The 13,520-nt window shown below is 41.8% G+C and overlaps 1 protein-coding gene across 2 annotated transcripts in view; it reads right to left on the reverse strand.

Annotated features, from left to right (window-relative positions):
* GRHL2 (grainyhead-like 2 (Drosophila)) overlaps window positions 1–13,520 on the reverse strand; it is a 171,783-nt gene that overhangs the window by 45,711 nt on the left and 112,552 nt on the right. For both annotated transcript variants that reach the window (XM_010863509.1, XM_010863508.1), the window contains exon 9: window positions 338–496. In XM_010863509.1, coding sequence (XP_010861811.1) covers window positions 338–496 — 159 coding nt within the window. The remainder of the gene's footprint in view (window positions 1–337; window positions 497–13,520) is intronic.

Below are 13,520 nucleotides of genomic sequence, written 5' to 3' on the forward strand. Positions count from 1 at the left end.
GAGGTTATATTAGTATGTTCTGGGACAAGATCTACCTACCCATTAAAAACTATCCATCTATTAGATCAGTTATATCTATGTGAATCAGACTCACAGCACAGCACAATGTCAGTCATTAAATTAGTGCTAGAATGATTGCCTGAAAAAAAACAAATACAGTTGATGGCTCCGGAGATAGCTAATAAGAACTGAGAATGAAAGATTGCCACTCCCACTGTGACTGGAAAGTGATTATTTGGACACCACTAGACAAGAAAAGGTGACAAGGGGGAAATGTCATCAAAAGTAATATCTAATAACAAAAATACCTTTATGACAAACTGTCATCTTTACTCACTTTGTCGCAGAAGACCTTGATCTGGCAATAAGCTCTATGAATGGGTTTATTGCTACGATTATTATAACTGTATGTATCAATCTGAATCATCAAAGGAAGTCCTTTCACTCCTTTTTGGGAGGAGAAATCTGTACTCAGGCAGTTCACGGTGATGAAAATCTGAGGGAGGAAGAAAGGAAAAAGTTCACGAGTCACCATAAAATAGATCTATTTAAAAAATGCATAAGCCTTAGACTTAAAATTAGAATATTAAACAAACCTAAAAGTACAACTAAAGAATATGTGGATATTCTCACATAAAACTTACTGAATACATGAAACTGATTTATTATAATTTCTAGTTACAAATTTACAACATTTTTGCTTTTATATTTAAACTTGAAACAGACAATTTAAATTTATCTTTATATCAGCAATGCCTTATTTTCCAAACATGCATAAGTTAGTTGGGTGAAACACTATCTCCTCAACATATAAAAACTGTAACTTTTAATAATTACATCGATTTCTATAATCTCTGACCTGTGGGGCTTAAAAAAAAAAAAAGCTACACAACATCTTCCTTTGCATCTTATTGCATTGAAACATAGTTGTTTGTTTACACATCTATTTTTCTTTTTTTCATGAGAGTATGAGATTTGAGACAATTTTTTATTATTTTTGTATTACTGGTACTTAATGTAATGCCTAGCAGAGAATAACCATTCAATAAACATCTGATGAATGAGGTCAACGAATTTATCTAGAAAGCCCACTAGACTGAGAGTCAAAAGCCCCAGGTTTTAGTCCCAGCTCTAACATTAACCAGATCTCAGTCAAGCCATTTCTAGTTTTTGGTTTTCAATTTTCCCGTTAAATCATTCTTAAACCCTCTCCAAAGAACAGAATATAAAATGCTAAGATGCTTTCAACTTGGTGAAAAAGTAAAAGAGCTGGCAAAGTAAGACATGGAACAGGAGGATGGATGGGTAGTAAAGACATCAGCATTCTCATCTTACAACATGAGGTATCAAGAGAGACAAACAAAATGATATGAATCTGAAAAAATGGAACTGCCCAACAGAACTAAAAATAATAATCTCATTATAAAATACTGAGAGGAATGGAAGGAGGAATACAAATGATTAAATTTATCCTCTTTTTCTATAGTATATAGACATCAATACATACCACTTTATTTATGAAGGACTAGGGATATTAGGGGGCTTTCCAGGTGGTGCTAGTGGTAAAGAACTCGCCTGCCAAAGCAGGAGACATAAGAGACTCGGGTTTGACCCCTGGGTCAGAAAGATCCCCTGGAGGAGGGCATAGCAACCCACTCCAGTATTCTTGCCTAGAGAATCCCATGGACAGAGGAGCCTGGTGGCCTGCAGTCCACAGGGTCACAAAGAGTTGGACATGACTGAGCGATAGCACGCACACAGGGATATAAGGACAGCACTTAGATTTATCTGGTGAATACATGAATAGAAGAGGCAGTCTCTGGGGAAAAACAGGCACAATAGATTACATCCTTGATACTATTTTCAGTTCAGTCAGTTCAGTTCAGTTCAGTCACTCAGTCGTGTCCAACTCTTTGCCACCCCATGAATTGCAGCATGCCAGGCCTCCCTGTCCATCACCAACTCCCAGAGTTCATTCAAACTCACGTCCATCAAGTCAGTGATGCCATCCAGCCGTCTCATCCTCTGTCATCCCCTTCTCCTCCTGCCCTCAATCCCTCCCAGCATCAGAGTCTTTTCCAATGAGTCAACTCTTCGCATGAGGTAGCCAAAGTACTGGAGTTTCAGCTTTAGCATCATTCCTTCCAAAGAAATCCCAGGGCTGATCTCCTTTAAAATGGACTGGTTGGACCTCCTTGCAGTCCAAGAGACTCTCAAGAGTCTTCTCCAACACCACAGTTCAAAAGCATCAATTCTTTGGTGCTCAGCCTTCTTCACAGTCCAACTCTCACATCCATACATGACCACTGGAAAAACCATAGCCTTGACTAGACAGACCTTTGTTGGCAAAGTAATGTCTCTGCTTTTCAATATGCTATCTAGGTTGGTCCTAACTTTTCTTCCAAGGAGTAAGCGTCTTTTAATTCCATGGCTGCAATCACCATCTGCAGTGATTTTGGAGCCCCCCAAAATAAAGTCTGCCACTGTTTCCACTGTTTCCCCATCTATTTCCCATGAATTGATGGGACTGGATGCCATGATCTTCGTTTTCTGAATGTTGAGCTTTAAGCCAACTTTTTCACTCTCCTCTTTCACTTTCATCAAGAGGCTTTTGAGTTCCTCTTCACTTTCTGCTGTAAGGGTGTTGTCATCTGCATATCTGAGGTTATTGATATTTCTCCCTGCAATCTTGATTCCAGCTTATTATTTGTATTCAACAGAAAACTTTAAACTCACTGTTTTAAAATTGTACAGTTATGTATTATGAAATCCATTTCATCAGATGTATTATCTGACTCTTGTTTTATTTGGTCCCTTTGAAATCTTTATTCACCTTCAAACTCTTGTCCTAAAGCCTTTCATATCATAGCAACACCCCCAGAAAACACCCAGCAGAAAGCAAAGAGCCACTTCCAGGAGCTGCATTTTAAAGGCCATTCAAATTTTTGATCTAATTCATTTCAGGCCATATCCCTGGTCGTCCTTTGGTAATTCATACAACCAAATCTCTCATTTTTAGTGCTATATCTATATAAAGATTGCCTTTTTCTGAGCCCCTTGCTTGGCAATAGAGACACATTAGCAAGGCAGCACACCACATCAATCTCAGTCAAGCCCAGATGACACATCTTAGTGACATGCTAATCACAACACCTATGGACACCATGACACAGGATCTCACTTCTCTAGCTGCATCCGGAAACAAGTGCCTAAAGATGATCTAACCATAAATATGGGTATTCCATTCATTCATTCCTTTTTCATTCATTCATTCTATAAAGATCAACACAAGTTCACAGTAGTTCAAATGCAGCATTAGACACTGGGGATACAGAAGAAAGCAGATCCGTCTCATGGAGCTAATAGTCCAAGGGGAAGACAGATGAGTAATCCAGCAATGACCAATACAGAGTGGTCAGGGCTCCCCAGAGAGAGATGTGTACAGAGGCCATGACAACACAGAATACTGAACTTGAAAGACACAAGTGAAATACACAACCCACAGAGACAATGGGCTAAGGTCAGGGATTCCATAAATACTTGTTTATTATTTAGGAAAATAAAGGCAAAGAGTAACTAGAGATGCAAATGTCAAGTGATTTAGGAGAGCTAAGTGATGAAGACCACTCAGAAGGAAGATGCCATGCTGGTTTTTCCTACTGAATTTTCAGGGTAAAAGTAGAAGATATCCTGACTGCAGAGAACATTCACTCACGCCACAGATATTTTTAGGTATCTACCATGTCTCTGAGACTGTGCTGGATACTAGCAGAGGTACAACAATGGTCCCTGCAATCACGGAAGTTTGAGGCTAGCTTTCTCGGTGGCTCAGCGGTAAAGAATCTGCCTGCAATGCAGGAGATGGAGGTTCAATCCCTGGGTTGGGAAGATCCCCGGGAGGAGGAAATGGCAAGCCACTCCAGTATTCTTGCCTGGAGAATCCCCTGGACAGAGGAGCCTGGGGGGCTAAAGTCCATATGGTCACAAAGAGTCGGACATGACTGAGTGACTGAGCACACACACGCATGAAAGATTACAATAACTTCATCAAACAGGTTAGAAAATAAAAGCATACTTTTCTAGGAACACTTGACTTCTTAAATTGTGATTGTCATTATTGGCGATAGGGTTTTTCTTGGCCAGAATGTATAAATAAACACAGCTTTATGTCAGCAAATCAATGATCACTCTGGTGAGCTATGCAGTTGTTCCAATTTGTGGCTGTGTATTTCATGTAGAAATCTTCCTGTTGGTGGCTATAATCGACAGAGTCCTCAACCAGACTGGTTTTTTTCCCTTTCCCTCATAAAGCACCCGAGTCCTGCAGGAGCCAGAAGAGAAAACTGTTCTGTATTTCCCAAGCTAATAGGATTCATGGTTGGCTCACTGATTGATCCATATGCTTACTCACCGTGGACATATACCCAGACAGACAGGAAGCAGTATTAATTGTGGCCTCGTCAGCCCAAGGTCTCAGCTAAGAAAGCTTAGCTGATGAAATATGTATATTTAAAGGGCCACTTGAGTAGGACAGATCTATGGAAATAACAGATGCTTACTGGCAATATTCTGCAACACATGCACTAACTCGTCCTTGGAGGAGCTGTAACAACGAGCCATCCAGTAGAGAAGGTCTCAATGGTGAAATGAGCTACAGCGCACTGGCCCCTACCAGGAGACAGTTAGACTTAGGTCCTCTTCATGGAGAAAGGTCCTTAGGAGAAGATCCAATGGGCCCTCTTTGATTCATGGCAGCCTGATTCTACAAAAAGTAAACAACACAAGACTCTACCTTCTTTTTCTGCTATGTTATGTTACCAGAATTATCCTAACAAGTAGGGATTTTATAATAGGGTTGGCACTGCTTTCTTCTTGCCTGACTGTCTGACCCGCTAGCAAAGCACGGTCTATGTGCCTGATGGTATCAATTGTGGTCTCACTGTGCTGCACTTAAAACCCAAATGGTTGAACTTTAACTGCAATGGGTGGTAGGATGGGGGAGGAGGGCATGGAAGGACATTAACTAAAACCTAGGCTGGGACTGATAAGCATCCATTTGTTTCATCTTGCAAACCCAACCATGTCACAGCTCTATACACAGCAGGCAAATGTGACAATGAATTTCTTGCAAGTTTATCTACAAAGCACTATTTGTAAACGTGTGTTACAGAAACGTGTATTACAGAAACGTGTATTACAGAAAGTGTATTGGGGCAATACACTTTCCCTCACCAAATGTTAATCCAAATGTCAAGCACAGAAAGTTCTTTTTAACTTTAGTAGAAGCCCTAATTATGTAAAGAAATGCTGTGAACAATTAGTCTGTCAACCAAGAGCTGTAAATGTTGTTTTCCTATAATTCTTACAGCACGTAATTTATTTTTTAGAAAAATTTTAACTGAATCAAGTGTATCCAGGCAGATAATAGATACAATTTTAATTTTGTCATTGGTTCAAAGATTGATTCCAACAGAGAGATCATTTGTAAAGGTACCAAAACCTTTTCAGAAACAGAAGCAGTCTCATGACAATTGATAATTTTTAATAAAATCACTTTTTGACACATGAATTACAACTCCCATTTTGTACACAGGAAAAGTGACTTTATCTGGGTTACAATACCTCTCAGTTGTGCATTATGGGTATAGTAAGATTTATTAAAATAAATGCAGAATTAGTGTGCTTTAGACGTGCTATGTTAACTTGATTATTAACTTCCAAGATTTTTCCAAGAGCTTGCCATTAAAATAAATAGGCCAATCTTGATCTACAAAGCAATTTGGGACTTAAAAAATCATAAGGTCTATGGTTTGATGGGAAGTGTTTATTTACCTCTTTAAACAATTGTATTTTGTGTTTTCAAGATCCCCTGATTAGAGACTAAGAAAGCTACTTATTTCCTAAGGTTGGGACTCTAAAGAGCTCTTTTACAAGAAATTGCACACATTAGCCTCCAAATTACAGGGACACGACATACATGAAGAAATCCATATTTTCACCGTAAAACACAAAGAATATATGAACGCGTTAAACGTACCCTTGCCAGTTTCCCTACTGTTTTCTTCTCTGTTCTTAGAATTATGAAAGACCTTACAGATGGTTTTCTTACATCTTAGCATTTTTTCCCCATTTATATGATTGCGTTTGGTGCAAATGCAATGCCAAATTGAGATAGAAAGATAAACTAAAAGTAAATAATATTAACATGGGACATCTCAGTCTTAGGCAATTATTTGTTTCCTCTATGCATTCATTCATCAAATACTTACTGAATATCTATTCTCTGTGTCTGCCATTATGCTACGAGGTGGGACATAAGAATGCTGAGACAGACTCCCTGCTCTCAGAGAGCTTGCAATTTTGTTGAGAAGCTATGAAACTCCTAGATTTCCTGATGCCTCCATTTATAGAATACCTTTAGGAAATGATTACAACCTGAATAAATATTTCTTTATTTTCTCCTACAGATACTGTGAGTAGGCACAGATACATTTTTGGTTTACTCACATATTCTACCACATCTTCCATATTCCTTTAGTACTCAATAGTCTCCATTTCCAGAATATACCAGGCTTGTTTCCAGTTGCCAGACTTTGCTATGGGCAGTGCCCTCTACCCCTAAAGCTGATCCCATAGATGATCACACTGCCTGTCCTTCTTCTCATTCAGATTTCAGTCCAATGTCAACTTTTCAGAAATCCCCGCCCTGACCATCTAGAGTTGTCTTCCTTCTCCTTCTCCCACAACGAGTAGCTCATCTTACGATGCTGCTCTTTCTCGGTTTCTTCACAGTACTGAACATTATCTGGATTTATCTTGTCATTTATCTGTTTAGTACTTAATTATCTGTCTGCCCCATGCAGCTCTAAACCCATAAGAGGAGGGGCCTTGTCTGCCTCAAGCTCCTTCTGTTCCCAATGCCAGGCTCATGGAAGATACTCAACAAATATTTGTCTAACAAATTAAGAGAAAATTACTTTTCTAAATACACAGTTCCTCCTTTATCAGTGTTCTTGCTTTCATAAGCAAAATGTTCTAAGAGCCAAGAATGCTCTGAGTAGCTGAAGTTGTCAAGATAAAATACAGCAGAGTCAGTTGCTCTGACCAGATTTATCCTCAAAAAAATGTTATCTAGCTATATATCAACAAACCCAAATCAAGCCCAAACTATATAATCAAGTATGAATGTATATATGTATGTATCATGTATGTCCATGTATATAAGCTAATGAAGATGATACACATGGATGTTACAGGAGAAACAGAAATCTAAGGTAGGGCATTGCCCTTGGGGAAAAGGGCAGCTACAACATTTCTCACTGTGGTGGGGTGTATAAAAATAGGAACTGAGGTGAATATCTCAGGGTGTACATACTGTGAAAACCTGAAAAAAAAGGAGACAGCTCAGCCAGGGAGGATTTCCCATAGGAGTGCTGAGCCAGAAGGAAGAGAAATGGAGAAGAAGGTGCATGCTGTTCTCAAAAGAGGAAAGAGGCCAGGCTAATGGGAGAGGAGGGTTCGTGCTGAGGAGGTTCAGAAGGAGCCTGAGAAAAGGCAGCTGGGGAGGGGAGACACCAACCAAGATGCTTGTATCCCTGTGATCGAGTCACGGACACTTGATGAAGTCAAGTGTGTATCACTGAGGCCAAGGGCAGATAGACCTGTGGCCACAGTATCAACATCCAAGTTACCGAGAGGACAGAGTAAAGGCTGAGAAAAGACCAGGAGGATCAGAAATCGAGGGTCTGCATCACTTCCAGAGGCCAGACCTCTGGAGGGAAGGACAGGAAGCTAGGTTGCTGGGGCGAGGGAGCCAGGATGTGAAGATGGGGAGAGAGCACCCAGCTGGGGAGTCTGGCAGAAGCAGGAGGATGGGCAGGAGCGCGTGCTGGTGGGTCATGCAGAGGTCTTCTCCCAGGATGGATGGGACACAGCCAGAGAGGAGGAACAGAAGGCTGCAAGGCTGTGGAAGGAGGCCCTGTGGGAGCTGAGAGCCCTGGAAACAGGGATTAAATGGGATCAGCTCACAGGTGAAGTTCTATTAAGAAGAAGGAGCTTTCTATGAAGCTGGAGGGCAAAATGAGAGGAAATCCCAGGAAGGAAAAAAAAAAAAAAATGTACAAGAGGCTCAAAATTATGTCCCTGGTACAAATGCTGACACTGTGGCCTTGGACTCACTATCGAACCTTTCTGGGCCTCATTGGCCTCTTCTTTTAAATAGGTATAACAATCTCTAGCTTGATACTGTGATACTTCAAGATCACGTTTTTAAATATTTATTGTTTTTGGAATTAATTTTTATGCACGTATAGCTGCTTTACAAGGTTGTGCTAGTTTCTACTGCACACGATCTCAGTCAGATACGGAGACTGAGATCTCATTTTTCAACTATAAGATGCCATGAAATTCTTCGGCAACTTGCTATGACCACCACGGTCTCCATCTTCTCAGATACCTGGTCACCCTGCCAGTCCTGCTCTGAGACTCCAAGCTCCTCCTTGCCCCACAGCACAGTCCACAAAGTACTGCCCCACATGTACTACCTCTGCAACTGCGGTCCCCAGTTCAAGCCCTCCTTCCGACCAGACCGCTCCAAGAGCTCCCTGTCCAGACTCTCTCCAGGCATTTGATTCCACATGGGTCCAGAGTGGTTATATTCACATTAACTTGAACAGAGAGATACTTAATGAAGGTGAATTGATCTGGAAAGCACAGACTCTATCTCTGTGTGACCCTTTAAGAAGGGTGGAGTCGCAGGCTTCGCTGGGGAGAGAGCAAAGGTGAGCCCTCTGGGGCAGAACCCTCGTGGCTCTGCAGACGGCCAGTCTCGGCCACTCAGCTCTGTCACCTGAACGGGTCTTGTGAAGCAGCACCTCAGGACAAGGAAGAATCTGGATATTGTGTAACAACGGGTGGGGCTGTTTCACAAATAATGAGCTCTCAGTGGGAGAAGGAGTGAAACAGACTGAAAGAGCCACTCACTCAGATTTCTGGTTATCGGTTATGACTTTAAGCCTCTTTTATTCGTGTTTAACCCTGAAAACTTGTTTTGAGTTTGTCATAGCTGAATCTAGCACAAATTCAAAAGGGTAAACGTGGAAACCACACCCCGTCCCCTGCCAGCACTGCTCTGCAACCAACAGTTTCTTGGGTATCCGTCACAGTTCCTAGTGTATCTTCTAGAAGCCTGCTATGCAAATTCATAATCCTTTCCTTTCCAACACAAATGGTAGCATGGTCAACACAGTTCCGCAGCCTGCTTTTTGTTTCACTTGACAGGACATTCTGAAGAAAGTTCCTCTTTTTTTAAAAAAAAAAGACCATGAATATGGAGTAACAATTTCTTTAACACGAAGCTGTTTCTAGCCTCTTCGTCTTGTAAACCATGCTGCAATGCAAGCTTTCAACACGAGCACATATAAATTAGGGACCGTAAGTAAAGGCCCTGTCCCCAACAGTTTTAACCTGACCTCGGACTTCACTGAGATTGCTTTCCTCCAGGTGGCATCCTTACAAGCAGGGTTATGCTGTTCAAACGTGTCATGACTCTGCCCTCTAGGTCGCAGGTGGGAGGTCCAAGTATCTGCATTTCTAACCATTTTCCAACTTGCTGCTGCTTTCAGAGGTTCCGGCTGTGAGAAACCACCGCCTGCGTTACCCACTTCGCTGGTCACTTTCTCCTTCTGTTTTGCTCTCCCGTATCCTTCTGTCCTCTCCTTACTGACCACTCCGGCCCTCTCTGGTTCCTTCTCCTCCATGTCCCCCAAATGGGTGGGTCTAAAGTTCCCACCTTGAGCCTCTTTCACCCACCCTCCAAGCCTCCCCGTAGCATTTCACCCGTCTTGCAATGTCTCTCATGCCCCTCCACAGCCACTCTGCCTTCTCTCGGAGCTCCGCCGCCCCAGGTTCTGCTGTGCTGCCCAGTCTCTGTGCCTGCGAGCGGCCCGTCCTGCTACCTGGTGCCCCTTCCTGGCCCCCGCTCAGATGCAGCTCAAGCACCACGCCCTCCCTTGGGTCTTTCCTGATCCCACACAGCTGGCACCCTCTCTACCTGCTGAAGAGCAGGGTATGTGGTCATAACTGTATTAATCTTTCAACTTTTCATTTGCAAGCTTTTAAAATAAGACACTGGGGGAATTTTTAAATTAAAAAGTTAATAGAAATGCTTTTATAAAAATAAAATGAATTAAAAGATGAAACTTGTTTACAAAGCAGAAATAGACTCATGGACATAGAAAACAATCTTCTGGTTACCAAAGGGGAAGGAGGAAGGTGTAAATTAGGAGTTTGGGATTAACATATACACGCTACTATATATAAAACAAATAATCAACAGGGACCTATTCTATAATACAGAGGATTATATTCACTATTTTCTAATAATCTATAATGGTTATTAGAAAGAATTAGAAAAGAATCTGAAAAGAATCACAACATATACAACTGTATCACTTTGCTATACACCTGAAATTAACACAACATTGTAAATCAACTATACTTCCGTTTCAAAAAATGGTTTGAAAACATTAAGTTACCAAAAAGTTCTTGGCTGCTAACCATAATCAAGACAAAAAGACAAGACTCAGAATGGAAGAGAAAACTTGCGAACTGGGCTACTAATCAAGTAGGTGGATGCTTATTTGTGCTCAAGAAAATTTTTTTTGTGTGTGATAAAAAATAAAACACCAGGGCTACCGTCCTGTCCAGAACTCTCCTCACCCTTTAATTCTGTTTTCATTGGAGGCTTTGTCTCTTTCTTCCTCATTTTACAGTCATGTACAGAGGTGTCTGAGTTCTCAGCCCAGCCAGGATGGCCTCTGAGAGCAGCAGACACCCTGCTTGGCTTTTTGTCTGTAAATCTCCACTGCCTGCCCCAGCACGTGATGCACAGCAAGCAGGCTGCTTTGAGGGGATGCCAGCCCCTTTGCCAGAGACGAGGTGGAAGACACTATGACCACCTCCTCCCCAGACAATAAGGCAGTATGGAAAGAACACGTGCCTCGGACAGACATTCCCAGGGTGGGAGTCTCCACTCTACTGTGCATTCACTGTGTAAGCTCTCTGGACTTCAATCTCTTCATTGTTTAAATGAAAAATAATAGCCACTTAAAATATGAATATTGCATAAGGTATATAAACAACTGGCAGACTGCCTGGTATATATCAATAAGTAAGCACTGAATAAATACTAACCATGGTGAACACACACACACACACACATTATCAGTCTATGAAATCTGTATGCAGTCTCACTCTCCGCATGCACACAAGAGTTCATGCCTGTGAGTTACAGAGCCCTCAGCAGAATTCAGGCCAAAAACCATGGATACTCCACATTCTAACAAAAGATCAAGCTGTTGATAGCTCTGGTGAGATGCTTTACAAAGATTATTCCGTCCAAATGTGACTTAACTCCAGCTTTACGGCTTTTTCTGCCATCCATTACCTTATAAAACTGGAACAAAGGTATGGCTTTGTTTAAGTTCAATAACAAAGACTCCAGCAAATGTTTACCTTTCCCTTTGAAAGTTTCCTTCATCCACACCACGCCCTAGCAAACACATAAAAATGCCATTTGCCCTGCTTTGCAATGTGTATCTCAGCCCCTCAAGACTCCTCCCAGGAGCCTCTCAATACTTTGTTTACTTTGGAGACCAAGGAAGATGCCTTATAATATTTCTCTTCTTCCATAGGATGATCTGTTGAAACCTGGGCTCTACTTAGGCAAAACATTAGGACATAAGGGACTTCCCAGGTGGCACCCGTGGTAAAGAACCCACCTGCCAATGCAGGAGACACAAAAGACAAGGTTGCAGTCCCAGGGTTGGGAAGATCCCCTGGAGGAGGAAACAGCAACTCACCTCTAGGATTCCTGCCTGGAGAGTTCCATGAACAGAGGAGCCTGGCAGGTTAGTCCATGGGGTCACAAAGAATCAAGACTCAATTGAGCACACATGCACACACATTAAGATGTAACTTTTTCTGAATTAGTAATATCCATCAACTCCATTTCATCCTGGACTGTCTGATATGCAGAAAGAGGACTCCCTGGACTGCTGACAGGAGGTTAGGGTCAGGGAAGCAAACTAGATCATGAACCCATGGATACTCAGGAGTGTGGTTTCCTTTGACCAGTTCTTTGTGTTCCCTTTTAATCCCCCAAATCAGTATTTACACATCTCCCCTTCTCCCTGGTGTCCAGCACTGGAGTTTGGTAGGAAAGGAACACAATTCATTCAGAAGCATCCCTTTGGAAGACATGATTCATCAAGACTATCGAAACTGTAACTTTCCAAAGCACTTTGCTTGACACACAGTGGAGCCCCATAAAAACTAATTAAATCTTTAGACAAAAAAGAAGTGTTGAGAGAAAGAGAAAAGGAAGAAAGGTGAGATAAATCAGGGACAATTTTAATAGCTCTGCCATGATTTGGTGCTAAAAGTCTTTCAATAACCTTATTTTCAACAAAGAGAGACTGAATAATTTGCAGGGTTCAAGAAGGTTAGAATACTTCTATTTCCTCCAGTTTACTGCCTTTACATAGGCTGTGATCAAACACTGCTGCTGGCACCATCCTGTCTCTGATGCTACCAACACTGAGATCTGAGGATCTCAATTGAGGGGCTAGTTTCCTTCCCATCAGGAGCAGATGGAGTAGAGCCACGCTTGGCCAGCGGACCACTGGCTGTACCTGGAAAAGACAGCACTGGAAAGAGAAAGGGCTGACCCACACGGGAGGAAAAGGAAGAAATCCGGACTTCACATGACAAAAGCAAGTCACCCAATATGAGAGCTTTATTTATGACTCACAATATGAAGCAGTTCACGACATGGACCACATCCAATGTTCCTATGTCCAGTAAAGTAATGCTCAAAATTCTCCAAGCCAGCCTTCAGCAATATGTGAACCGTGAACTTCCAGATGTTCAAGCTGGTTTTAGAAAAGGCAGAGGAACCAGAGATCAAATTGCCAACATCTGCTGGATCACTGAAAAAGCAAGAGAGTTCCAGAAGAACATCTATTTCTGCTTTATTGACTATGCCAAAGCCTTTGACTGTGTGGATCACAATAAACAGTGGAAAATTCTGAAAGAGATGGGAATACCAGACCACCTGACCTGCCTCTTGAGAAACCTGTATGCAGGTCAGGAAGCAACAGTTAGAACTGGACATGGAACAACAGACTGGTTCCAAATAGGAAAGGAGTCCGTCAAGGCTGTATATTGTCACCCTACTTATTTAACTTATATGCAGAGTACATCATGAGAAACGCTGGGCTGGATGAAGCACAGCTGGAATCAAGATTGCCGGGAGAAATATCAATAACCTCAGATATGCAGATGACACCACTTTTATGGCAGAAAGTGAAGAAAAACTGAAGAGTCTCTTGATAAAAGTGAGAGAGGAGAGTGAAAAAGTTGGTTTAAAGCTCAACATTCAGAAAACTAAGATCATGGCATCCGGTCCCATCACTTCATGGGAAATAGATGGGGAAACAGTGGAAACAGTGGCTGATTTT

This window comes from Bison bison, unplaced genomic scaffold (genome assembly GCF_000754665.1).
Source record: "Bison bison bison isolate TAMUID 2011002044 unplaced genomic scaffold, Bison_UMD1.0 scf7180017864491, whole genome shotgun sequence".
Lineage (NCBI taxonomy): Eukaryota > Metazoa > Chordata > Mammalia > Artiodactyla > Bovidae > Bison > Bison bison.